The sequence below is a fragment of the Pipra filicauda genome, unplaced genomic scaffold, assembly GCF_003945595.2.
Source record: "Pipra filicauda isolate LSUMZ 115617 unplaced genomic scaffold, ASM394559v2 scaffold117_size3949168_pilon, whole genome shotgun sequence".
NCBI lineage: Eukaryota > Metazoa > Chordata > Aves > Passeriformes > Pipridae > Pipra > Pipra filicauda.
The window spans coordinates 2,931,827-2,957,464 of NW_024103629.1; the positions used below are offsets into that span (position 1 = coordinate 2,931,827).

Here is a 25,638-nt window from a genome sequence, read left to right on the forward strand (position 1 = left end):
ATCTACCTCTGTGTATCACTTATGTCCAAATCAGATTTCTAATCTTTCTATACAGTCAAAAGAGAAAGAAAACTCCACACTGGGCTATTTCAACCTTGGGGTTAAGACAAATTATGGGAGAGCCTCTCCCAAATGCCTGTAGGGGTAACTCAGGCTCTCAGATGTCGCTGGATCCCCAGATTAGGAGGCATAAACACCCCTCACAACACGTGGCTGTTGGGGTGGTACTGAGTGAGCAGGCAGTGGTGTGTGGGACACGCCTGGTGCAGTGGGTGCCTGCTGCACAGCTTTCCCTGGGGGTGTGAATTAAGGACCACTCAGAGCACAAAGCCTTGTGAAACTGATGTTTCCTACAACCAATGCTAACTAGAAGTCAGGCATAATTTAGTCGGTGATATACATTGGAGTACAACTGTCTCAAAAACAATCCATACTGCCAAGGTCTTGCATGCAAATTTCTTCCAAACTTAGCTAAAAATTATGGAAGGGCTGGGTCAATCTCATTATTAAGCTAGAGACAGAAAAAGTATGAGATGTTCTTTAAATAGCCCTGAACTACAAAATAAAGCTAGTAATCTTTGGTTACAGGACTTTTCTTTAATGTGAATTGCTTTGAAAAGTGATGACTCACTTCCCAAGTAAGCATTCAGGAGCATTTTTAAATAGACATCTGGGAGCCAGAGAGGAAAAATTAATATAAATAACAAACCCCCAAACTTTCTGAATCTCAAAGGCTAAAGTACAGGAAAGAAAGTAACACAACATTTCTAAGGGATCTTTCAGCAAAGTTTTGCTAAAATTACAAAAAAATCACAAAATACTTGAGATGATGAAGAGGGTAAGTCAGAATATTAGAGCACTTTTGTAACAAACCTGTAGAGTGCTAAAACATACTGGTTTGAAAGCCTTATACTACTTTATATCACTTGCCAGTTTCCACTAATTATAATGCACTACTGTCAAACTACTTCACTCTTTCAGAGAGACAGAAAGACACGAGGCAACATGGATGATTCAATGCAGCCTATGTCTACTATTAAATATAAAACCTCAGCCATTAAATGTGTCACCCTATTCCCTCTGTTACATTCATGATCAAAACTCCAATTCTTCACCAGACTTAAATCTGCCTGTATTTTTGCATTTTTGGAGTAGCATTTAAAAATCCTTAAAGCTAGTTTGGAAGGATTTTTTTTCCTTTTTCAGTTAGAGCACTTTCATAATATTTTAAAAGCCATAGGAAGTTCTGCTGTAGCTTTTAAAGTGCTAATTTTATTATGAGGTGCTGTTTAATAATATTCTTCTGCAAATTAACAAATTATGCACATTTTCCATGACAGACAGACATTGCTTAATGAGTTAATGTGCTTCAGAAAAACGCAATCAAAAAGAAATTCACTGTCAACAGTTTACCCATGGCAATACACAGAGCTGGAATGCGACAACTAACCTCAGATAACTAAAATTAATCTGTATATGACAAAGTTATAATAATCCATATTTAAAACAAACAAACAAACAAGCAAACCCCAAACCAAATAATGATAATTAAATCTCAAACACAGTTTTGTTTCTCAGTAACACAACTGCAAAACAAATCAATATTTTCAACAAACAAGTGCCCTATCTTCATCTCCTCCATCTCCTCAAACCGCTGTGAAGAGGATACAAGAGGAGGGCTGTCTCCCTTTTTGTGTAGAGGGGACTCCTCCTGGGCAACTGTGGGCCACTCTGGGCGAGGAGCAGGAGTCCAGACCAGGCAGGTAGTGTCCAGAATCAGTCCCAGCCTACAGGGATTCACCTGGGGACCGTGTGGGAGCCCTCTCTTGCAGAAGCACCTGGGCAATGGCTTCCATGGAGTCACCAGGGGAAAAGCACCAGCCTCCACACCCCCCTACCACCATCAGTGTCCTGGATTATGCAAAGCTAATTTCAGCACATGATTTGCTCGAGTACAAACAGTGAGATTTGACTTTACTGCTGTGTTATTTCATGTAGTGATGGATTTTCTGCATTCTGTCTCACTCTGTTGGGCCAGAATGCTGGGAAGTTCCCTGTGAGAGTGGGGCAAATTTTGCACTCATACAGGCTCAAATTCTCTCTTCGTTTATACCCACAAAACCCTCCTGACTACCAGGAGAGCTGAGGAGGTAGAAATGGCAGCGGAATTTGAGTGTAGGAACTGGTGAGTGAGAAGCAAACACAAAGCTATTTCTACCTACAACTCCCTGAAAGGAGGCTGTAGCCAGGTGGGGGTTGGTCTCTTCTCCCAGGCAGCTATCAGCAGGACAAGAGGGCATGGTCTTAAGCTCTGCCAGGGGAGGTTTAGGTTAGATATTAAAAAGAAATTCTTTACAGAGAGGGTAATCAGGCATTAGAATGGGCCGCCCAGGGAAGTGGGGGGATTCTCTGTCCCTGGAGGTTTTTAAGATGAGACTGGATGTGGCACTTAGTGCCATGGTCTGGTAACCGTGGTGGTAGTGGATCAAGGGCTGGACTCAATGATCTCAGAGGTCCTTTCCAACCCAGCTGATTCTATGATTCTACGATTCATTGCCAGCTACAACAAATACCTATGCACCTGGTGTTTAATTTCAGTGTCCATTGTGTGCCTAAGGACTGCAACTGAGCTTTTAAAATCTCAACCCTCAGAATCTAGCTACAGATAACCATAATCTTATATTCTTGGATGCTGATATATAAACCTATGATATACCTGTTTAGTTGCCATGGCACTAATCAGCACAGCTATGCTGAAACAGAGAGATCATATTTGCTAATTGCAAAGGCAGGCTAGTAGCAAATTTCAAATGATTAGCGAGTAAAGGTCCTCACAGCAATCCTGCTTAAAAGTAAACATCCGGTAAAATGCAATTAGTGTGTCTTTTTTTTTGTTTGTTTGTTTCTTTCTTCCTTTCTCTTTCTTTATTTTTTTTTCTCTTTTTTTTTTTATCGGGGTGGTCTTGAACTGCAGATGCAATCACAACGCTCATGGTGATCCAGCTGTATATCAACTAAGGCCATGTTGTTCCTGATTCTGCTTTTTCTTCTGGTATGCCCAGCCTCGGGGATGAATTTCAGCACCTGGGAGGATCAACAGAAATGCATTGATTAGAAAACACTGTTGGAGATCTGAGGATGAGAGTGCTGGGGCCCTGAGGGCACCAACAGTCCTTAATGGCCCTGACCAGCATTAATTTGGATACATTTTTGTTTTACTTCCAGATTTTTCTTTGCACTCTTTGACATCTTGCTGTACTGTTTGTCCTGGAGCTTTGACAGACTGGATTATTTTCTACATCAGGTATCTTTATATCAAGCAGTCTCCTAACCATATCCAGAGTTGCTCCTTTGCATGTGAATTATCAAGCATATTTCCTTTGGCTCATCTTTGCAGTCCCATACATATTTGAGTTGCTCTGCCCCTTCTCTTCATCGTATAATATTTCTCCTCTAAAGAACAAGTAATTTTTTTTGTGCAATTTGAAATTTCTGAAGCACATATCATTAGAATTGGCTCAAAAATGAATTACTTGTGGAAGACAAAAGGAGATGAGGGAGCTTGCACAAAATATGTGCGAGATCTCATCGAGTTTCTGTGGAATCTGACTTCTACTGGCTTATATTAAAAATCTCTGCCTCAACCTAAATGATTTCTGAAGAATTTACTGTGAATAATCTTAAACAAACAAGTAAACAAAATTATTTCCTAGGTAAGTATACATCATACAAGAGGCTTCTGAAAAAAATCTAGATAGGCAAGATAGAGACCCCTAAGAAAGGGGGTTGTAGGTCACAAAAAAAAAAGAGAAAAATGAGAAAGAGGCACAAGTTGCAGCCAAAAAAATCCTATTTGAGTATAAGGGAGAAAATACTGAGTGTTTAAAACATTGGAGCAGGTTTTCTAGAGAGGCTGTAGAAACCTTGAAGACAGACAGAATTAACAGGATGAGACCCCGAGCAACCTCATCTAGCTTGTAAATTCTCCCTGCTTTTAATCGGCAATTGGGCTAGATGACCCTCAGAGATGCCTTCCAACCCGTATTGTGATATGAACCTATGATTCCCTGAAAATGATCTTGTGAATATATGCATAAGACCCATAATGTTGCATCCTATCTAATCTTCTGTGGTAGCGTATGTAAACCATGGACTGGAAAAGCTGAGGAGGATGGTGGTTTTGCAGGGGCATGCTTTGTGAGCCCACCACTGGAGGCTGAGTTGCTGTGTAAGATGTCGTACCCACACTAGCATGGGGACATAGGTTGAGGGGAGAAAATCTGTTTTGTTTCATTAGTTTGCTGTTCGTGGCCTACAGTAGTTTAACAAAAGATATATTAATTAATAATTTCAGTCCTGAAGCTCAAATACTAGTTTGGATTAGGCACAATGAATGAGTTAAGATTAAGAACACCCTAAATCTCCTACAGCATTTTTCTTCCCAAATCTCACAGCAAATTGCCCAGAGAGATATGCATAATTATCAAACTTGCATAGATGGAGAATCTGAAACTGATTTGCTCGAGGCTCTGCAACACATCAGTAGAAAAACTGCCAGTAGCATTACCAGATCCTTTCCATTTTGAAATCACTTATTTACTGATGGGGAGCAGGACATGGAGATAGCAAGGCTACAGCTCCATAGCTGGCGGTAAGCCGGTGGGTAGGTTCAGCTCAGTGTGGCCTCAAGACCTTCAGTCCAGAAACCACACACTGGTGAGGTACTAGAGCTAGCATGTCTCACCTCTTGGCAGGCTGATGTGACTCATGCTAGCTTGGCCAAGTGACTGCTAGATCAGCTAGATTTCTCTTTCTCGTTCAAAAGAGGGAGAGACATCTGTTAAGTGTATGACCTACCAAAGTCACTGGACAAATGGGAAGTGGGACCAAGACATCTTTAGCACCTCAACCTCTGAAGCATCCACACTTCTGCCTTAAATAACAGGTCCCCTAATTAGCAGATCATACTGTTACTCAACAATCCTTTTTTTTCTTTACAATGTACTTTCTGTACTTTGACATTGTAACACCATACAAGCATTGAGATGGTTTGGAAAGGACAGAGACTGCATACCAGATTAACAAAGTATTAGCATTTTCAACAGAATTAGAAAATCCCCAGAAGTAAGTGTGAATGACTTGCCAAAGGAGAACCATAGATGCTGTGCAGAGTAGTTGGGGAAGGGCAGACAGGTTAGTAACATTTGGGATGATACCATTCATTCTCTACCATTAATGTCTTGAGGCTAGAAAAGTCATGGGATATAACAAAAGTGATTAGTGCTGAACACAGTCTATTATTTTGTCCTCCCTTTTGTGATAAACTTTATATTTAGCCTATGTAATACTGAGACGAAGAACTGTGCCTAGGCAAGGTATAGACCTGCTGCTTTATTGTGTTGGGAAAATAGAATTACTTTTCCCTCTTAGAAACACAGAGACATGTTTTTGTTTTTTTTTGTTGTTTTTCTTTAAGCAACAAAAATATTGTATCTTTCAAATTATTTGAAACATTGACTCCATCGATACATGCAATAAATCCTGATGGACACCAGGACAATATGCTGTACCACAGTTACCCAAAACACAAAGGAATTGAACCCAATCAGGTTGCTGCAATTACTACAGAGATAAAAATAGACCACAGCTTCAAAGATGCTTTTTTAAAGAAAACGTATTTTTAAAATCAAGTACAAATGCTGACACTGAACCCATGAAAAAATTCCTTATTTAAAGAACCATTTCAGCAAAATCTGACAAATCCAGATGACTGGCACTTTGCAAGGTCATGGGTAGCTAGACCTGATTTTTCCAATTGAGAGCAAAGGAAAGTAGGTAATGGGATGAGAGCAAAGATGTGGACTGTATTTAAGTTAATAGACCATCTGACAGCTTGGGGACTTTCCCTGTGTTTTTTATTAAGAAGCATGAGCACAGTATATGGGCTTTGCTGATAAGAAAATGAACTGTCAAACACTTCACCAGATAGGAAAGCAGTGATTGAACACAGCTGAAATTATAGAATCATAGAATCATTTAGGCTGGGAGAGACCTCTGAGATCATCGGGTCCAACTGTTAACCCAGCACTGCCAAGTCAACCACTAAATTGTGTCCTCTAATGCCACATCCACATGTTTTTTAAACACATCCAGCGATGGTGACCACTTCCTGGGCATCCTGTTTCAATGTTTGACCACCCTTGCAGTGAAGAAATTTTCCCTCATATCCAGTCTAAATGTCCCCTGGTGAAACTTGAGACCATTTAGTCTTTTCCTGTCACTTGTTACCTGTGAGAAGAGACCAACCCCCACCTTGCTACAACCTCCTTTCAAGTAGTTGTAGAGAGTGATAAGGTCCCCCGTGAGACTCCTTTTCTCCAGGATGAACAACCTCAGCTCCCTCAGCTGCTCCTCATCAGGCCTGTGCTCCAGACCCTTCACCAGCATTACTGCCCTTCTCTGGACTTGCTCCAGCACCTCAATGTCTTTCTTGTAGTGGGGGCCCAAAACTGAACACAGGATACGAGGTGCAGCCTCACCAGTGCCAAGTACAGGGGGACAATCACTGCCCTGTTCCTGCTGGCCACACCATTGCTGATACAGTCCATGGTGCCATTGGCCTTCTTGGCCACATGGGCAATGTTGGCTCACGTTCAGCAGCTGTTGACCAGCACCCCCAGCTCTTTTCCCTCTGGGCAGCTTTCCAGACACTCTGCCCCCAGCCTGTAGCACTGCCTGAGGTTGGTGTGACCCAAGTGCAGGACCCGGCATTTGGCCTTGTTGAACCTCATACAGTTGGCCTTAGCCCATCAATGCAGCCTGTCCAGATCCCTCCGTAGAACTGCTTTAACAGCTGATCACAGAACTGATATTCAAAACTCTCTGTCTCATATCTACCTAATAGTTTTATTTTCAGCTAAATATAAGAGAATTGAAAATTCCCTGGAAGGAAAGGCCATTTCTGGTGACCACAGTAGGTGAAAGAAAACTCTTTATTCTGAAAATAGCTGCTGTTTATTCATCACATGGTCAGGTCCTTAAAGGTGAGGAGCTACTGAATTAATGGAAACGGTTCAAAGAAATCCTGCTCAGGAAACTTTATTGCTCCTTTTTAGATGGGATCAGTAGCTGTAAGAAAATATAGATATGACAAGGTCTGGAATGCTCAAAAGGTTTTTTTTTTGTGTGGGTGGAAAAGAAGAACAACCTTGCAGTTTTCAAATTAAAGAATCAATGTCTGTCACTACTCATCAAACTGTGGTGCCTCAGCTCTTCAGATTGCCTCACAAAGAGCATATAACTACAGCCATATCCCTCTCATCAAACACTGAATAAATTATGATCATAAAACTATTAAAACAGATAAAATTAAGACAGATTATTTAGCTTCTGAGGTGGATTTGTTGTTTATAGGTAATATAAAAAAAGGGGAACAAGACAGGTTTTTTGCAGAAATCCCCATAAGAGCACACCAATATGCTGGATGGCATTTTACTTTGTAGATATGCCTGAGCATCTGAGAAGTTTCAAGGTGAGATGACTGTAGCCACTGCATAACTTCCCTTCGGAGTGGTGCTGTAGGAAATATAAAGAAAATGCTTACAAAAATTTCCTTGCCAGCAATCTTGTTCATTGATCATGTATTGAATTTGGATGCCAGCTTTTGAAAGCCTCTTTAAATGGGAGAGCAAAGTCATCACAAAACCCAGGATCTGGAAGCTGAAGCCAGAAGACATTGAAGTGGAATTAGTACACATTTGTTTAAGTCAGGCCAACTCATCACCTCGACAGCTCTCCAAGGAACTCTGGGGTTTCCAGGCTGTTTGAGGGTTGCCTTTCCAGGAGGTGTACAGTACCAACTTGGGTCATGCTCTGGGGGCAGCAGGGTGCTCTCCAGTGTCCTGTGGAACACAGGAGGTCAGGGTTGACGGCCCCTATCATCTCAGCAGATCTGTAAGAACACTTCAAGATCAGGGGCTGAGGAGAGCAGAGTGGTGATGACTGCCAGGAAAAGGACCCAGCTGGAGATAACCGGAGAATGAGTCACCCGAAACACCCACATCTGGTGAGTCTATCTTTGGTAACCAGGAAAGGAGCCCAAAGCTTGGACTTGCAGCTTTAGATGGGTAGAGCCAGATGAGGTGAACCATCCTTTCAGCATTTGCTGATGGTCCTAACCAGGTATTATTGACCTTTGAAGTCAGGCAACATTTAGCCATGACAATCCATGATGGTTGACTTTTATCGTACTAAAAAGCAAAGAGTGATAGGAAACACAGTCAACACTTAAAAAAGAGGGGGTATCCAGTTCCTCATAGCCATTTTTTTTACTTAACATACTTTACTTATTAGGTAAAATAGTGATACTCTTTTTTAATTTCTTAACCAGTAGTTCAAACACCAATGGAAATATCAAGCCTCAGACAAAATTCAGTGTTTTTTTCTTTCTGATTAGCTTAAGAAGACCACAGATATGCAATAACATGACTATGACTTACCAAATATCTAACTAGCTCCATATTCTAGTGACAGAAGATGGTGAACAACTATGGACGCTATTTTAGATAGTGAAACTTGTACTTTGCAGAACTTATTTTAAAATTCTGCTATGCAGCATTATCTAATCTTCTTCTGCACATCTAAAAATACCATCATTCTAGCATGCAAACCAAATTATATTTGTCTGAGATTCATAAAAGAGGAAGCATCAAAAGTGCAAAACATTCATCACAGATCCAAGTTCTGATAGACATAAAAAATCTTACTCTTCAATTTTTGAAAGTTATCTAATCCAAAGGTCACACACAGTTTAGCTGTGCTTTGAGTATAAGAAACCAAGCATTATGGGAATGTGGTTCATAATTTAGCATAAGGACCTTTAGTAGGAACAGAGCCTAAAACAATGACATAGACCCAAAGATGTATTCTTTCTTACCAGAGAAAATTACAGGGTGTTTAGGGACAAGAAAAAAGAGTTGGTTTGCTGATCAGAGGTAGCATGCAAACTAAGGGATTATTAAGTGTAGATGGGATTATTATTTCTATTTTTTTTATTTGTATGAATACAAAACACCTGGTTTTAATACAACAAAGATGGGAAAACATTAACTGGCTTAAAAGTGAGGCATCTGAAGCAGTTGCTAAAGCTATGATGTTTTAGACATATGTGACACCAACAAGACCCTAACTTTTGGTGATCTTGTCAGGAATTATGTGTGTATTATGCTCCAGCTGTTGTTTCATCACTAACCAGATACAGGTGTTCCTCCTTAAGAAATTGCCTCTCTGTCCTAACAGGTATCACAGGATGTCTCACTTGCTTAACTCCCAGATGTCAACTCAAGAACTTTCATTTTCATTTAGTAAAAAATGAACCTTTGTCTCTCACTGCACTTCTGTGCTCTCTCTGCTCATCCCATGACCTAGCAGTCATTTCTGACTCATTCTGTTTCCTTGTATTTGCATTCCAAATAAATCCCACTGCTGCTTCTTGTCTAATATTCTATGAATTAACTCTTTTGTCAGGCTAATTCTGTGCGTTTATTACCATAACAACCTTTTATCTCCTTTATACATGTACTATCAACTCCAGGACATACAAAAATCAGACTATGGTCTCATATTCCTTGCACACTGCTTTGATGATTCTAGCTCTTTTTAATCCATTAGCAAATTCCCTTTGTTGTGTCAGCAGCATTTGGATATTTTTTTGACCAGTTATCTTATGTTTCCCTGTGTAAGGACAGAGTGAGAATTGTTGTCTGCTCTCTCAAGTGCCTCCTAAAGGTTTGCTTCTCATTTCTCTGAAAAAATAAAGGAAAAAAAGAAAAAGAAAAAAGCCCCCACAACACCAAATTGTATTAGTTACATTTCTTAACTCCATTGCAGCAATTCCTCTGTCTTACTGAAGTTCCATGTCACTTTTTTATTTTCTCTCCTGCTTCCCTGTTCTTTTCTCCCCTATAATATTCTCTCTGTTTTGTTTTTTCTTTACATCGTTGGGTTCAGTTAAAGCTGTTTCTATGTCCCAGCAACTTGTGCCAAGATACAGTATTGTGCACTCTGGGATGCCTGCTGCACCTCTCAGGGAAACCAAAGATTATGAAATTGCCACCCTAACACTAATCTAAACCTTGTCTCTGAGAATTAATTGAATGTATGTTCTGTGAAGGCACCAGACAAGCTGGAGTCAACATAAAACTAGAATGGATGCGTAATGCTTCAAAAAGGGGTTGGTGAGGGGGTGAGGGAAGAAGCACCTCATAGATAGTGAAAAACACATCAGTCTTTTCAGGAGAGAAAAATAAGTAGGTAAAAGATGCAATCAGCTTTCACTACTTTGCTTTTTTCCTTATATGCTTTTTAGCTGTGTTGCTCAGCACTGTGTTTGTGGAGGTTTATGCACTCTGACAAATTCTGGTTGCTACCTTAAGAGCACTTATTCCCTACAGAAACTCATTTCACATCTCATCAGTTACAGCAATGAGATGGGGAAACCGATTTCTTGTTTCTCTGAGGTATATGCATGCTGGTTGGATAAGACAGCTGTAGCTGCAGCTGAACTGAGTTCTGGCCCTGAGTTCCCCCACACCTCCTCTGGGCTGAGTGATCTCCAGGTTTAGAGCCCACCTCTCTTTAAAGAGCAGCTCCAGGCATTTCCAAAGAAATGTGGTGCAATGAAAAACATGCTTTCATTTCAAGTCCCCTTTAGCAAGTTAAGACAGGAGTAGACCTGAGCATTTGATTAAGGTGTGTTGTGTCCATTTCCATGTGTTGCTTTGTCTTTCCCCTGCAGGGAGCCGTACAACATAATTCAGTATCACTTATGGCAGACTGTGCCCAGGAGACATTTTCAGACACTGCCAGGACTTGGCCTGTTTGGTTTGAAAGGCCCGTGATACTATGTGGTAAGTCATGAGTCTTTGTCCAGAGTATTTGCTCTGGTCTCAAGCAAACCCAGAAGCCACTGAAAACCACAGAGCATCACAAGACTCCTGCAAAACAGAACAAAACAAAACAAACACCCCAAAACCCCCACCTATAAAACTATCTGTTTACCCAAGTTATGAACCTGTTTATTTCTGGAAACAGAGTATTTTGGTAAAGTCATGGCAAACTTCCAGGCCATAAAAAAGACTTGAGATCTCATGATTAACATTCCCCAGGGCAATAAAAAAAAGCTACCCCTTACTGTAGGGGTATATATTCTCATTTCCTGCTGTTGCATCACTTCGTACAATTGGACAAGATAGAAAAGATCTGTACATTCCATCCAGGCAACTGGAGCAGCACTCTTAGCTTCGGGAAATTAAAGGCTACATGTCATAGCCATTAGTCCTGAGAGGCTAGGCTAGGAGGGAGTGCTTGGTGATGAGTACAGTGTGAGGCTTTGAACAGGAACTAAGGGGGAACTACAAAACATTAAAAGCATAAGGAGAATATAACTTTGGAATCTCTCTGCACTAGAAGCCTCTCTGTCAACCAACACTGGACCTTAGGGTCCTCACAGCTGCCGGCATGCGGCTTTTCCAGTACTGGCTACAAAGCCAAAAAGGAGCCCATCCCTTCTGGAAAATTTGCCTGCCTGTCCTTCTCGCCCAGAAATACTGGGTAGCTCAGAAATTCCACTCAACTTTTCAGCGATCTCCAGACAAGTTTTTACTGTTGAGGACAACCATATTCATGTGCAGGACAAACAACTCTTGTGGGTTCCGGAGCTCAGTAGACAAAGCCCCAGAATAGCAGTTAGGGAAAATCAGCCTGGCCAGAGAAGTGGTCTGGGATCTGCAGGACTCCGTTTCAGCTACTACAAACATCTGCTTTGCTCCACTACCTAATACTTCCTTCTGGTGTCTTCTGGCCTTTGTTCTCCTGCAGCAGCAGACAGAGATTTTTAACCAAATTAACAGTGCTAGGAATTTCTTAAAGTGTGAAGCTCTGTCCCTTGTTATGCAACTAAAGGCTCTTTGGTTAAGGTTAATAGGTTTCAAACTGGCTTTTAAGAGAGTAAACTGTCTCCATGGCTCTAAAACTGGCATACTGAGAGGCCCTTCCTCAGGGCCTTTACTGCCAGGTATTTAAGTAAAATTAGAGTTAAGTGTCAAAGGATAATAAGAATAAAACTGATTAACTATGCATGCCTAATAATAATAATAGAGTGGAAAACATTTTGGACTAAAATTAACGAGCACATCTTTAGTATGTGATACATGAATTTATCTGCATGACTTCCACTTGCATTAATGGGAGACACTTGGCTAAATTTCTGCCCAGTGAGCTGCTAATTCATGCCTAAGGGTTAAGTTTAAATTTAAACTTACAAAGGCCATTTAATGGTAGAGATGAAACACTGTCTTGAATTCATACAGTTTTTGGAGAAAAAAGGAATGGGAAAATAAATTAGCAGTGATGTATTAGTGTGAATGCTGAATTTCCTGAATTTAGTGATTAGTTTGATGCGGTCATAAGTCATGACATCCTGGTTCTGAGCAATACTTGGCTAGTGTGATATTCTGGTGTCCCAGCACCAGCAGCTTCCAAACACCTGATAACAAGTAAACGTTTATAATCAGCATTTTTTTACTAGCTGCTGTCAACAGTTGGCTTAAATTCTGATACAGGTGTAACCCAGAATTCCTTAGTTTATATTTTACTTCTAGTTCTTTCAGAACTCTTCTGAATTATGCACAGCTCATATTTAAGCATTGAAATTCCATACAGATTTACTGTAAAAAAAATATGATGCCTTTTTCCCATTTTAAGTTAGTTTCCTTTCAATCTCTCTCTTGTTTTTTTCTTAAGGAAGAGATTATTTAGGAAGACCTGATTTTCCTTTAACTAATATTCATTATTTTCTATCTTTCACTGTGTTCTCTCTTATTCTGAGTTTTGTTTCTAAGTGATATCATGCAAAACTTTTGAGCCATTTTCTTTACAAATGTCTTTGATCTGTATCTTCCCCTGTATCTCTCTTGATGTATGTTAACTGCTTCTATATAACTTTTCTAGTCCTACCTGTACCATTATAAGCACCAATGGTCAAAACCCAGCATAAGTACCCCACCAATTTATCTAGTCTACAATACCTGCTATGTTATTACCCCTTCATCTCCATTCCTGCAGAAGACTGTCACTTGTCTTTTTTCTATCACTGCACTAAACAGCTGTTTTCCTGAAGCTCTTCACAGTGACTCACTACTCAACTTTTAGCATAACTTCCACCCCTCATTTCTTCCTCCTCCCTTCACACACCTAGTGTTATATGAATAGATAGTTTAGACCATTCGTCCTAATGCTTGCTGCTTTTATAACCTGCATTTACAAGTAGTTACCTAGGCTTTCTGAAATTCCTCACAGCCTTCTCTGCTGTTACGGTGTCTCCTGTGCTAGCTGTCATTTTTTCCACCTGTCTGTTCACCTCCATTCAGACTGATCATACATGAAATAACACTTACTCTATGTGCTGGGGGCACCTCATGTAGCCCTTTCTTATTTAGAAAATTGTTCATCTCTTCCACCTCTTTACTTTTTATCTCTTAACCAGCTTATAATCCCTGTCTGATCTTGTCTGGTTGACTGTTTGCTCACTGAAGAAGGTTCCAGGCCTTTCAGCATTCTTGTTGTAGCGCTGTATAAATATTTATTCATATATAAGGCATTCCAAGTTCATTTTATCAGCTCATAGTCATCTAGGTGTCGTAAACCTATTAATTTTTTTTCCAATTAACTTTTCTACCATTGAGATAAGGCTTTCTGCTCTGTAATTACCAGGGTCATTCCCTGCATCTTGTTTAAAATTAGAGAAAATATTAACTATTCTCTAGTCCTAGCTGATGTGGAGTATGCTGTATGCCACAGTTAATTGTGAGAAAATATCGCTTACCTTGGAAAAGAGTAACCACATCGCTCACAGTGCGGCAAAGGTCTGACCTTCAACGACCCTCTGCTATTGCAGCCCTGGGTCTCCCAAGATAATGCCTTAATGTTACGAGTCCACATCACATCCAGGTTTAAAGTCCATAAAGTTTATTTTCACTTGGGACTTAAGCCAAGTGGTAAATCAGGCTCTTAACAAGAGATATGTGTCAGAAATTAAGTCAGCATGGCATGCAGCTTCCCTATGTTCAGACTGTTAAAAGGCTGCTACCAAGTAACTTTCCTAGATATCTTCACTTTAGTCAACATTGTTCATGTCTTGATCTGAAAATACTGATTTAGAGGCAAGAATATAAAATGCTCTTTCCTTGTATTTTCCCTCTCTAAATGTGTTCTGAACATAATGGACACTGTTCCTATGCAAAAATTTTGCCTTCCTAAAAAATTGCTGAGTTGGAGAAAAGATAAGGCTGAATGATTCAGCTGTTTCCTACAGGTAATAAATCTGGAAGGGAAGAGAGTTTGCAAAGGACTTACTTATGATTTCCAAATGTGGGCATAAGTTTAAAGCAAGAGGAAGTGCAGTCAAATGTCTCAAGGAACACGTCTCTGTGCTACTAAAAAGACTATTTCCAGAGGTATATATATCCACTTTGTAGCAGTCCTCTGATGGGAAAAATCAGTCCTCATTCTTGCAACAAAATTCACTAGGATGCTGTGGTAGCATCCACTCAGAGGTGGCAAAAGTTCTCTCTAACTGCTTCTAAATTAACTTACCCATAAACACCTGCTAACATCCCTTTCTCACACATATATAACCTCCTTCCACTCTGTTCATTCACCACTTCCAAATGCATATCACTGGGTGATGTCGTGGCATTAAAGACATCAATATTAAACATTTAAAATTAGGCCTTCCTGCATGTTGACTCTGTGTGCATCTCTGTCTCTATGCCTTATTGCAGTGGAAGGTACAAATGATGCTCCATTAAGTACCAAGCTGGTATCTTGCATGGACAGCAATAGAGATGCTGTTATCTATGTCTTAAAGCCTAAGCAGATCCTTCATCTCAGGAAGAGTGGTAAGCACAGAAGGCATTCACTCAAATACTGTGGTGTCTTTCAAATGATGGCATCTTCACCTATGACCCTTCACTGTGTCGGTAATTTTTACCCATTGATTTTTGCACTGCAGATACAACATGATAATCAATATAAGCTTGTTAATATAACATGATATAGCATAATGATAATATAACATGATATAGCATGGATCAATATTAACGTGATAGTCAATTAACAAGCAGCACACATGGCTCGGAGAAAAGACTTCAGAATCCATGGAAGCAATAAATACCCAAAAGAAGTAACAAAGAAAGAATGAAAATACCTCATGATATTTTTTCACTGTTTTCCCTGACATGCACATGCAAGATTTCCAGTTCGGAGTCCCACAGCCACAGTTTCCTCCACAGCGCTGGACAAGGAGGCAGCGGGGGAAGAAAACTACATTTGTCAGCTTCAGTTCCTCCCTTAAATTGACAGAGTAGTTTCTCGGGGTGCAGCTGTAACGTTTCACGTCATCATTCAACCTGTCCAGGTCAACTGCAATGCAAAAGAAGTTTCATTAGTGAGGTTTGAGTGGGTCATTCCTCCAGTTTATACTGCTCCCTAGGTAGTAAATAACACAAAGTTATGGGACACTATTTGAAAAATAGGTGAAGTGTAGCAGTGATTTCTGAACAGATAAACATAAACCTACCAATTTTAAATCATTACAGGTGGCCATCCAGGCAGTCACCCTGCTCCCACTGATTCCCATAGCAAAGCTCACACCAACTATAAAGGTGAAGGGAAGGCTTGAAGTAAAATATTGGCCCGAAAGCTGAAGACTAGTCATTTTATTTGCTTTATCACTGATCTGTTGGATCCCTCGGCAAGAGATTCCACCTCTGCTACACTCTTCCCTCCTCTGTTTATACCTGACTGACTTAGATGATAAGATCTATTTTGTTACTATGAGCATAACTTCTTTTGCCTAACTGCAGGCATAGAAAAGGCAAACACTTTAAACAAGACCCTTTCTGTGGTCAGTAGAGAAACTGGGGAGTGATTCATCCCTTCCTCACAAGAGCATTTAGGACAGGCTACATGACTTGTTTTCTCAAGTTGCCTGTCTGTATTGTTTATGGACAGAGTTTAGATAACTCACTTTTAGATGGAGAAACCAATCTAAGCAATATTATTTTCAGCTGGTAAATGTTACTATAATAGGCATAAAAATAAATACAATTAAAACTAATGAGGTTCATTGAATGCCAGTAGTTGGTTGATGTTTAAGTGCCTGGTATCTCTGTGAGATCTGTCATGTAAATAAGCAGTAAAGCCAGTCATAAAAATAACTTATAGACTATCAGCTGTGACTTTAAGTGCTGTTTCTAGCTTTTCCTTATAAAGCTAAACCAAAACAAATAACCCCTTCTATAAATACATATTCCACACTTGTAACACATACAAAAGCAACAAATTTAATGAGTTCTATTTCTAAAGAAGTTTTTTGATTTCTTTTTCCTTCCTTTTCTGCTTTCTTCTTTCTTTAGGATTCTATCCACCAACTAAGTGTTCAAAAGCTCAATAATTCATTCAGGACTGGAGGACGTGGGAACTTGTGTTGAGTTCAACTCCAAACAGCTTTTGCTAACAGAAACATCAACAGGAAAATAGAGATGGCTGAAATGAGAACTGAGATAACAGTGTAGTGTTTGTGAACATACCAGATTTTCATGGGCATGTATAATAGGTCAACATCATTTCTGGTCCTGAGAGCACCTCTGCCTGTGCTTTAATAAAAATATGTGAAAACTTACAACAAAGACACTTCATACCTTCTGTGATTCAGTCCTTGTCAACATCACAAAGTAAGTAGTGGAAAAAGCTGTGATTTGTAAATATCATGTACCTTTACATTCTGACCTGGAGATATTCACAAGGCAGATAAGCAAGGGGCAAGGGTACATGTCAGGAGTGCTATTATAGAAAATCATAGCAGATTCACTTTCCTGGCGAGGTGTTATCTCAGTCAATGGGAATTCAGTAGATAAATTGCGATTTTATAGCAATTGTGATACATGTCACCATGAAATCTCAGTGGTTCTCTCCAGAGAGTTAGCATCTCTCCAAAAGAGGTATAGATCATTCTCCTGATATAAGCACAAAATCAATGGGGCTGGTGGTATACTTATGCACTGGGAGAAAAATACACTGTGAATGTCCTTAGCCAGGACTTAGAAGTCCAGGGAATATTGACTTCTTTGTTTTAACAGATGGTATTTTTTTCTCCACTGTCATTCTCCAAAGCCACCCCTTCTCACAGCAAGACAGGCTAATTCTCTTCACAGGGAAGTGTTTCCCACTCCTGTAAACGTTTGCCACCAGCTTTGCTAACTGGTAAAGCAAAGTACTATCTGGTTACTATTCATTTCAACCAATAGATGTGAAGGAAAAATCTCCCAAAGGAAGAATAGGGTTGAAAATTTTCTGTCTTTATGATTAATGAGATTTCCTGAGGGGAAAGCCTGGATCATCCACACTTTAACACTACAGCAACTCAGGGGAATGGATACTTACACGAGCAGACTCCTATTGGGCAGTCCAGGCTGACTGTGGACTATGACGGCATCTGCTGATGGTACTGATAGAGTTAGAATAAAATGCTCAAAGGCTTAATTTAGACTTAATTCAGCTGAGGGAACATATGAAACAAGGCTTCCAGTAGCAAACTGGTTAGTAAAGAGGGCCTATCTTCTGTGTCTAAAGATGGTTGGGGGACTGAATAAAATTTACTCTATCACAGATGACATTTCCCCTCAGGGTCAACACTCCTCCTTCCTACATTGAGCTAATACCTATTAGCACTGCTGTATTATCAAAACAGAAATGAGTCCTTGTAATGAGACTAGCAGAGAGGGAAAGCACCGGCATGTAAAGGACCTGCGTGGGGGGGTTTTCCTGCAGAGGGCATATTATATCCATCACCATGTTACACTATTAGCTTCAATACTTAACTGCTCAATTTAAATGGCAACGGTTGACCTGACAAAGGGCTTTCACTGGAAGGAAGGCTTTGCTCACTGCCTTCAAACTCCTACTTCTGATGCCTTTCGGAAGTCTTTGCAGGGTCTCAGGCTGTAGTTGACTCAGGACTGTGGGAAGCTGATGATTTGCTTGAAGCATAGGAGGGAATAACCAGATAATTAGCACAATTTTCTTTCTCTATGTAGTATGAAGGAATAAGCAGTTTTCAATGAGGACTCAACACTTTCTCTGGGTACATTTCTCAGGTATTCTGAAATCAAATAGTAGCAATACGCATTTTATCTAGCGTATTTTTTCTGTATTTGAAAAACCTAGGGGAAAATTTCCAATGCAAAATTGCATGAATTCTCCTTGTTATCTACTCAAGGCATTCTGATCATGATTATTATCAGGTTTTGGGACCACCAGATCCCAGAGTTATCAGTTAAAATGCAAATTCTCTGCACTTTGCTATATTTTAGGTATCAGAGTCCAGCTTAAAATGGACAAAAATAATAGCAGAAAGGTCTTATTTTAGTGATTTCGAAAACATATAAAAATAAATAAGTTCAAGCAGAGAAGAACAGACTAAATAAACAGTTTAGTACATACACAAGTCATCCTCTATTAAAATCCATTTGGAGGTAAACACCTATACCTACATGCTTTTTTACTCTGCTCCACAGAACTCCAGTGCTTAGTGGGATAAGGTGAGCATGCATACTCTGTGAACAATGTATACTGTACTCTGGTAGCATCATACTGACACATGAGAACAGTTCCCAATGCCTAATTACCTTTAGATCACGGTTTATTGCCCCCTAACAAAAGAACACATTTAATTCTGAACAATTCTCTCTGCTGAAAGCTTCAATATGTATTTTTCCCTGTCTTGGGATTGTTTTACTGTCTGGAGCCAGTCCATTTCCTCATCCATATAACAATGAGATTTTACAGTACAGTCAGTTTCATGCATCACTTCACTGCTGTGACTAAAATGTAACTGAGCCTTGGTGTGATTGGTGTGAAATCCAACTGCTTTACTTATCAAGGACTGAAACCACTGGAGTCCTTAATTTAAAACTAGAACTAAAAGGTTCTTTAGACTGGATGCAAATAACTTCCAAGTATTATTACAGAATGTCTGCATCAGAGATTTAACTTAAAGGTAAGGCAGTTATAAAGAGATGCATCGGAGCACTAAGATCATAGAATCACAGAATCATAGAATCAACTGGGTTGGAAGGGACCTCCAAGATCATCAAGTCGAACCCTTGCTCCACTACCATCGTGGTTACTACACCATGGCACTAAGTGCCACATCCAGTCTCATCTTAAAAACCTCCAGGGACGGAGAATCCACCACTTCCCTGGGCAGCCCATTCCAATGCCTGATTACCCTCTCCGTAAAGAATTTCTTCCTAACATCTAACCTAAACCCCCCTGGTACAGCTTAAGACCATGCCCTCTTGTCCTACTGATAGCTGCCTGGGAGAAGAGACCAACTCCCACCTGGCTACAACCTCCTTTCAGGGAGCTGTAGAGAGTGATGAGGTCTTCCCTGAGCCTCCTCTTCTCCAGGTTGAACAGCCCCAGCTCCCTCAGCTTCTCCTCATAGGACTTGTGCTTGAGTCCCTTCACCAGCCTCGTTGCTCTTCTCTGGACCTGCTCCAGGACCTCAATATCCTTCCTGAACTGAGGGGCCCAGAGCTGGACACAGTACTCGAGGTGTGGCCTCACCAGCACTGAGTCCAGGGGAAGAATCACTTCCCTGGATCTGTTGTCCACATTGTTCCTGATCCAGGCCAGGATGCCATTGGCCTTCTTGGTCACCTGGGCACACTGCTGGCTCAAGTTCAGCTTCCTGTCAATCCAAACTCCCAGATCCCTTTCTGCCTGGCTGCTCTCCAGCCACTCTGTCCTCAGCCTGCAGTGCCACAGGGGGTTGTTCTGACCAAAGGGCAGAATCCAGCACTTGGCCTTGTTGAACCTCATCCCATTGGAATCAGTTCAACTCTCCAGTCTGTCCAGATGCCTCTGCAGAGCCCTCCTGCCTTCCAGCAGATCAACACTCCCCCCCAGCTTGGTGTCACCTGCAAATTTGCTAATGGTGCCCTCAATCCCCTCATCTAGATCATCAGTAAAGATATTAAACAGAACTGGGCCCAACACTGATCCCTGGGGGACACCACTAGTGACCGGCCGCCAACTGGATGCAGCCCCGTTCACCACCACTCTCTGGGCCTGGCCCTCCAGCCAGTTCCTAACATAGCACAGAGGGCCCCTGTCCAAACCATGGGCTGCCAGATTTTTCAGGAGTATGCTGAGGGAGATGGTGTCAAAGGCTTTGCTGAAGTCCGGGTAGACACATCCACAGCCTTCCCCTCATCCATCAGGTGGGTCACCTGATCATAAAAGGAGATCAGGTTGGTCAGGCAGGACCTGCCCTTCCTAAACCCGTGCTGGCTGGATCTGATCTCTTGTCCCTCCTGTAGGTGCTGAGTGATTGCACTTGGGATGATCTGGTCCTCAACCTTGCCAGGCACTGAGGTCACGCTGATGGGTCTGTAGCTTCCTGGGTCCTCCTTCTGGCCCTTTTTGTGGATCGGTGTGACATTAGCCAACTTCCAATCATCTGGGACATCCCCAGTAAGCCAGGACTGTTTGTAGATGATGGACAGCGGCTTGGCGACCTCTTCTGCCAGCTCCCTCATCACCCTTGGGTGGATCCCATCTGGTCCCATAGACTTGTGAGGACCCAATAAAGAATGGAGGTTTCCCTTGCCCCTCCTTTTGCTATTGATGTATCTTGATGTATCTTGTATCAAGATGGATACTTGAGGGCCAGTGTTTGCCCCTCCTTCCCCTTAAATCCTATGCTTAAAACCATCCTCATTTCACATAGCTCTATGGCATGTGTTTACCTTGACATATTGATCTTAATCAGAGGTGAGCACTGGAATCAGAGACTGCATTTAATACCATGTTTTATTCAGAAAAAGACAGGCCTTAAAGATTGAGGAGAAAAGCTATGCTGGTGGTCACTGATTAATTTTAAGAAGACAAGAGGTCTGCTAGGGTTGCTTTTAACACTTTATCTGTTCGACATTCACATATGGTCCTAACATTTTACACTTTTTTTCATGCATCAGTCACAGAGCAGAGCTGAGGTGTAAGAGATGGTAGCCACCTTGTTATGGTATTCCTATACCACATGTCAAGGCCATCTACAAGTAAGGTGAGGAGGATTTGGGCAGGTGCAGACTAGTCAGCCTAATCTCAGCCCATGGTAAAATTAAGGGGTAAATCCTCCTCGGAAGCAATGCCCAGGCAGATGAAAGACAAGAGGGTGACTGGGAACATCCAGAATAGATTTACCAAGAGCAAATTGTCATGGATCATCCTGAGAGTCTGCTGAGACAACTGTCTTGCTGGATGAGGCAAAAGCAGCAGAGGTGTCTGTTTTTTCACAGTGATCCATAGAATACTTGCAGCCAAACTGCTGAGATCTGGAGCATCCAAGAGACTTGAGCAAAATGGTCAGCAATTCCATGTACAACTGGTGGTTGATTACTATCTATGTTCCCCAGGGCATAATGCTGGAGTCAATATTTCTAAATATCTTTGCTAACGCTCTACACAATCCATCCACATGCTGCAGGAATGCCTTTCAGAAGGATCTCATCACATTGGAGAAACGTGCTGGCAAGAACATGAGATTCAGTGATTACAAATGGAAATTCTTGCACCTGACATGGATAACCCTATCCATTGATCCAGACTGGGAACACATGGACTAAGCTGAAGCTTTACAGAAAAAGTCTTGGTATCTGGTAAGACAGCAAGTTGAACATGAGTCAGCTGTTTGCCTTGCAGGACCAGGCTCCACACTAAACTGCATTAGGAAGAATGTAGTAGGACGCTGAGGGAGATGGATATTCCCATTCATTCTGCTCTTGTGAACATGCATCTGAAGTACTGTGTCCCATTTTGAACCCACTCCAGCAGAAGGATGAACAAACTAGGAGTTCAGTGAAGGATGACCATGATGGTTAAGGTGCTGGTCCAAAACAACCAGTGAGGCTGAGGAAAGGAGATTCTTTAGTCTGGAATAAATACTAAAGAGGGTTCTAATGATTATATCTAGTTATTTAAAAGGGGCTACAGGGAGGATGGAGCCAGGCACTTTTTGGATGTTCACAGCAAAAACAAAAGTGCAAAAAATCTCGAGTTGCAGCAAGGGATATTTGAATGAGTTCTACGAAAGAGTAAGCACCATGAGGGTAGTCAAACACTGGGACAAGTTATCCAAAAGCTTGGGGAATCATTCTAGTTGGAAACATTAAAAACTTAACTAGAGAACTTCAAAGATGGTCTTGCAGTGGGCAGAGGTTTGGATGAGAATGCCCTTTTAACCAAAATTATTCTATTATCTATTAATATCAACCTATGATTGATATTAAACTGCCATGGTGGTTTGTGTCTGCTTTCCTTCCTGAAAGGGTATTGACATCACTATCTATATGGACAGATAAAGTTTAAAAATTTGATCTTTTTGTCTGTTGTGATAGCAATGTGGATGTGTGAAACCAGATTTCAGCATGACACTCAGCACCAAAATATGCTGTTGACAGGTGATGTCAACCTGTATTTTGACAAGATGTTGAAATACCTAACTCTCACTGAAGGGATTTGTATTATACAATGAACAGGTGGAGAGATTTCCCAGAACAGGTGGAGAAATTTCCCAGCCACTGACTATCCTCCCCGGATATCAAGCATAAATCTACATCTCCTTGGGCCTCCTCCCAAAGGCATGTAAACAAGTGTCAATTCTGTCAACATTTCTAGCTCGTGTTCTTTTTGGCAACTAAAAAGATGTAATCATGAAAGGGGACTGTACTTGTTAGATTGCCCCGTTCATATCTCGTGCATCAGCAAGGGATGGAATTGCAGTGTGTCTGGAGTATCGTGTGTCAAGTGGGAATCCAGAGCTCAGTTATAGTTTGACTCTCATCCCTTTTCATGTGTGGTTTAGAGTTCATAACAAAGGTTATTGTGCTACAGTTTTAATTTTGACTCTTGGCTTTAAAAAAAAATTCCTCCTATAGAGAATGGAATTTCTCAGAGACCTATAAGTGTATTGAATCCTTTCTCCCTAGCATTCATGCTCCACTAGCATAAAGGTGTGTGTCAGGATTGTGTCAGATAGACTTAGTGGCACTGTACAAGCAAAGACATTCAGAGCAGTGTTGTAGCTGAGTGAAGCTATGGTGTGGTTAAACTTGAGTTGGCAAATACACAAATAAGCTGAAGACGGACATTTTACAAGGGCATATAGTGACAGGACAAGGGGAAATGGCTTCATACTGAAAGAGAATAGGTTTAGATCAGATATTAGGAAGAAATTAAATTCTTTACTGTGAGGATGGTGAGGCGCTGGAACAGGTTGTTCAGAGAAGCTGTGGATGCCACATCCCTTGAGGTGTTCAAGGGTTGGATGGGGTCTTGAGCAACTTGGTCTGGTAGAAGGTGTCTCTGCCCATGAGGGGCATTGGAAGTAGATGATCTTTAAGGTCCCTTCCAACAGAAACCATTCTATGATTCTATCATCTCAACAATGTAACAATGAATATTGAGTTTATCAACATAGTAATATCCTCAGAAATGTGTATATATATATATATATAAAAAGTATATATACACTATATATATAAAGTATATGTATACCATATATATATGTATATATATATATAATACCAAATGGAATATTATTTCGCAGTTGCATCTTCCGCTGGTTAAATAATCTAAATGCACCGACACTGATTAAATTATTCTTCTCCATACCAAATATTGACCAAATCCTGTAGCTTTTAGACTTCAACACTTATGGCTGATGGTTTTGACTATTCCACTGCACATGCTTAATGATACCACAATAAGCAATTTGTTAAATATACCTAGAAAGTTTGGGAGCTATTCAAGTCTTTCTTGTGGGAGCTGGGGAAAAGATGTTGCAATTTGTATTTACTACAGAATTGCAACGCCAAGACAAACTTCCTCAATACGGCAACTGTTATTTCAGAGGAAAGAGAGATCAGAATTTCAGGGGGCTTATAAATGCTTGCATGAAACAATATATATACATAGGTACCCAATACATAGGCCTATTATGGACTGGCAAACCAATAATCAGTTGTTCTATGGGTCAAGTAGCAAAAGCAGGCCAAACTATTTGACATAGCTTCATTGAAATCAACAGAATTGAGCAGCTTATTCCAGTAATAAATAATATGCTACAAGTTTCACTAACATTTTAAAAAAAAATTTAGTAAGAAAAGCTTTCACTGCAGTGACTGACAATGACCAACAATTGCGCCACATAACACATGAGGGAAAATCTCATTTTTCACAGAGGGTGCAGATCTGAATTAGATCTAAAATGAGTGAATGTGTGCAGTTTGCATGCAACAGACAACTTAGTTCCCATCTGAAGAAGAGTGGTAGGAATATTCTGGTTTTTAAGCACAGGGAATATTCTAAATTAGCAGCTGTTTGAGAAGGTATTCCATCTACTTGGAATATTCACATTTGCCATGAATGAGTGAGCATTTGTGATGCCTGCACTCCCTGTCTGGTGAACTGAAACTTGCTGGCAGCCATCCCAGAACCTTTCAAGGAAGAGTATATGGACATTTGCAGTGATTTACTGGCCACTGTTTGCAACCCCCTGAGAAATTACATTCCTGAGTTAAAATTCTAGCTTCTTGTTAGACCACTGTAAGTAGTGACAATTAAGAACTATTGTTAAGGACATGGTGAAACTTGCCTGATGTTGGTAACCTGTTTGGTAATGGATAGCAGAAAACATTTCATGAAAACCTGTGGTGTCACCTCACTGTTCTTCCAGACCAGTGTTCTGCCACCAAGTGTTTATTTATTTAACTGGTAAAGCCATCATTGCAGACAGATATTATTGCAAGAGTGTCCCACCTGATTAAGTTCCTCTGATAGCCAAAGGCGTCTTGCATACTATTTCCAAAAAAGAAAATGAGCTCAGAGGCATGTGTAGTCTTAATTACCAGAATGTATCTATCTACATGTGTTCCTGCTTCCTAGGTTTATTTATGGGAAAACAAAACAAAACAAAACAAAGCAAAACAACCCATTCTTTTCTAAAGATGGCCACTTTCTTTAGGTACCATCTCCATGACATTTGGATTTATTTTTATGATGAGAAACTCTGAACTTGTTCTTTTTCCTTTCTTTCTTCATTTGTACACAAACCATTTGACAGGCAGTGGTCTTTTTTTAATTATGAAGCTTTTTTCAATGGGAGGTAAAACATCAGAAAGAACAAACAAAGACAAATGCAGACAACCACGTGGGAAAAGTTAAATAACATTTGATGGTTAGAAGTGTTTACAACAGTATACTCTTAGAAGCTCTTCTAATATTATTAAGCAGATAAATTGATGCTTTCAAAACTTTACACTAGGATGGAGAGGCTTCCTTCAAACATGTCTTAGCACTCCTTATGACTCTCTAAAAAAATAGAAACCTATTTGTCAAGAAGTTCAACATAATAGCAGAGCATGGCTGTTTATGTTTTTACATCTATCTGTGTCCTTGACAAGAGCAGTATTAAATAACCCAATATCCAGTGATATCTTTTTAGAGATGCTTAAT

General features: G+C 40.5%; 1 protein-coding gene across 4 annotated transcripts in view; it reads right to left on the minus strand.

The window, feature by feature from the left end:
* Positions 1 to 2,477: 2,477 nt before the first annotated feature.
* Positions 2,478 to 25,638, minus strand: part of PDGFD (platelet derived growth factor D) — a 147,045-nt gene continuing 123,884 nt past the window's right edge. For all 4 annotated transcript variants that reach the window (XM_027739474.2, XM_027739471.2, XM_027739473.2 and 1 more), the window contains 2 exons: positions 15,266 to 15,480; positions 2,478 to 3,084 (listed from right to left, as the gene is read on the minus strand). In XM_027739474.2, the coding sequence (XP_027595275.1) occupies positions 2,950 to 3,084; positions 15,266 to 15,480 (350 nt within the window). In that variant the 3' untranslated portion in view covers positions 2,478 to 2,949. The remainder of the gene's footprint in view (positions 3,085 to 15,265; positions 15,481 to 25,638) is intronic.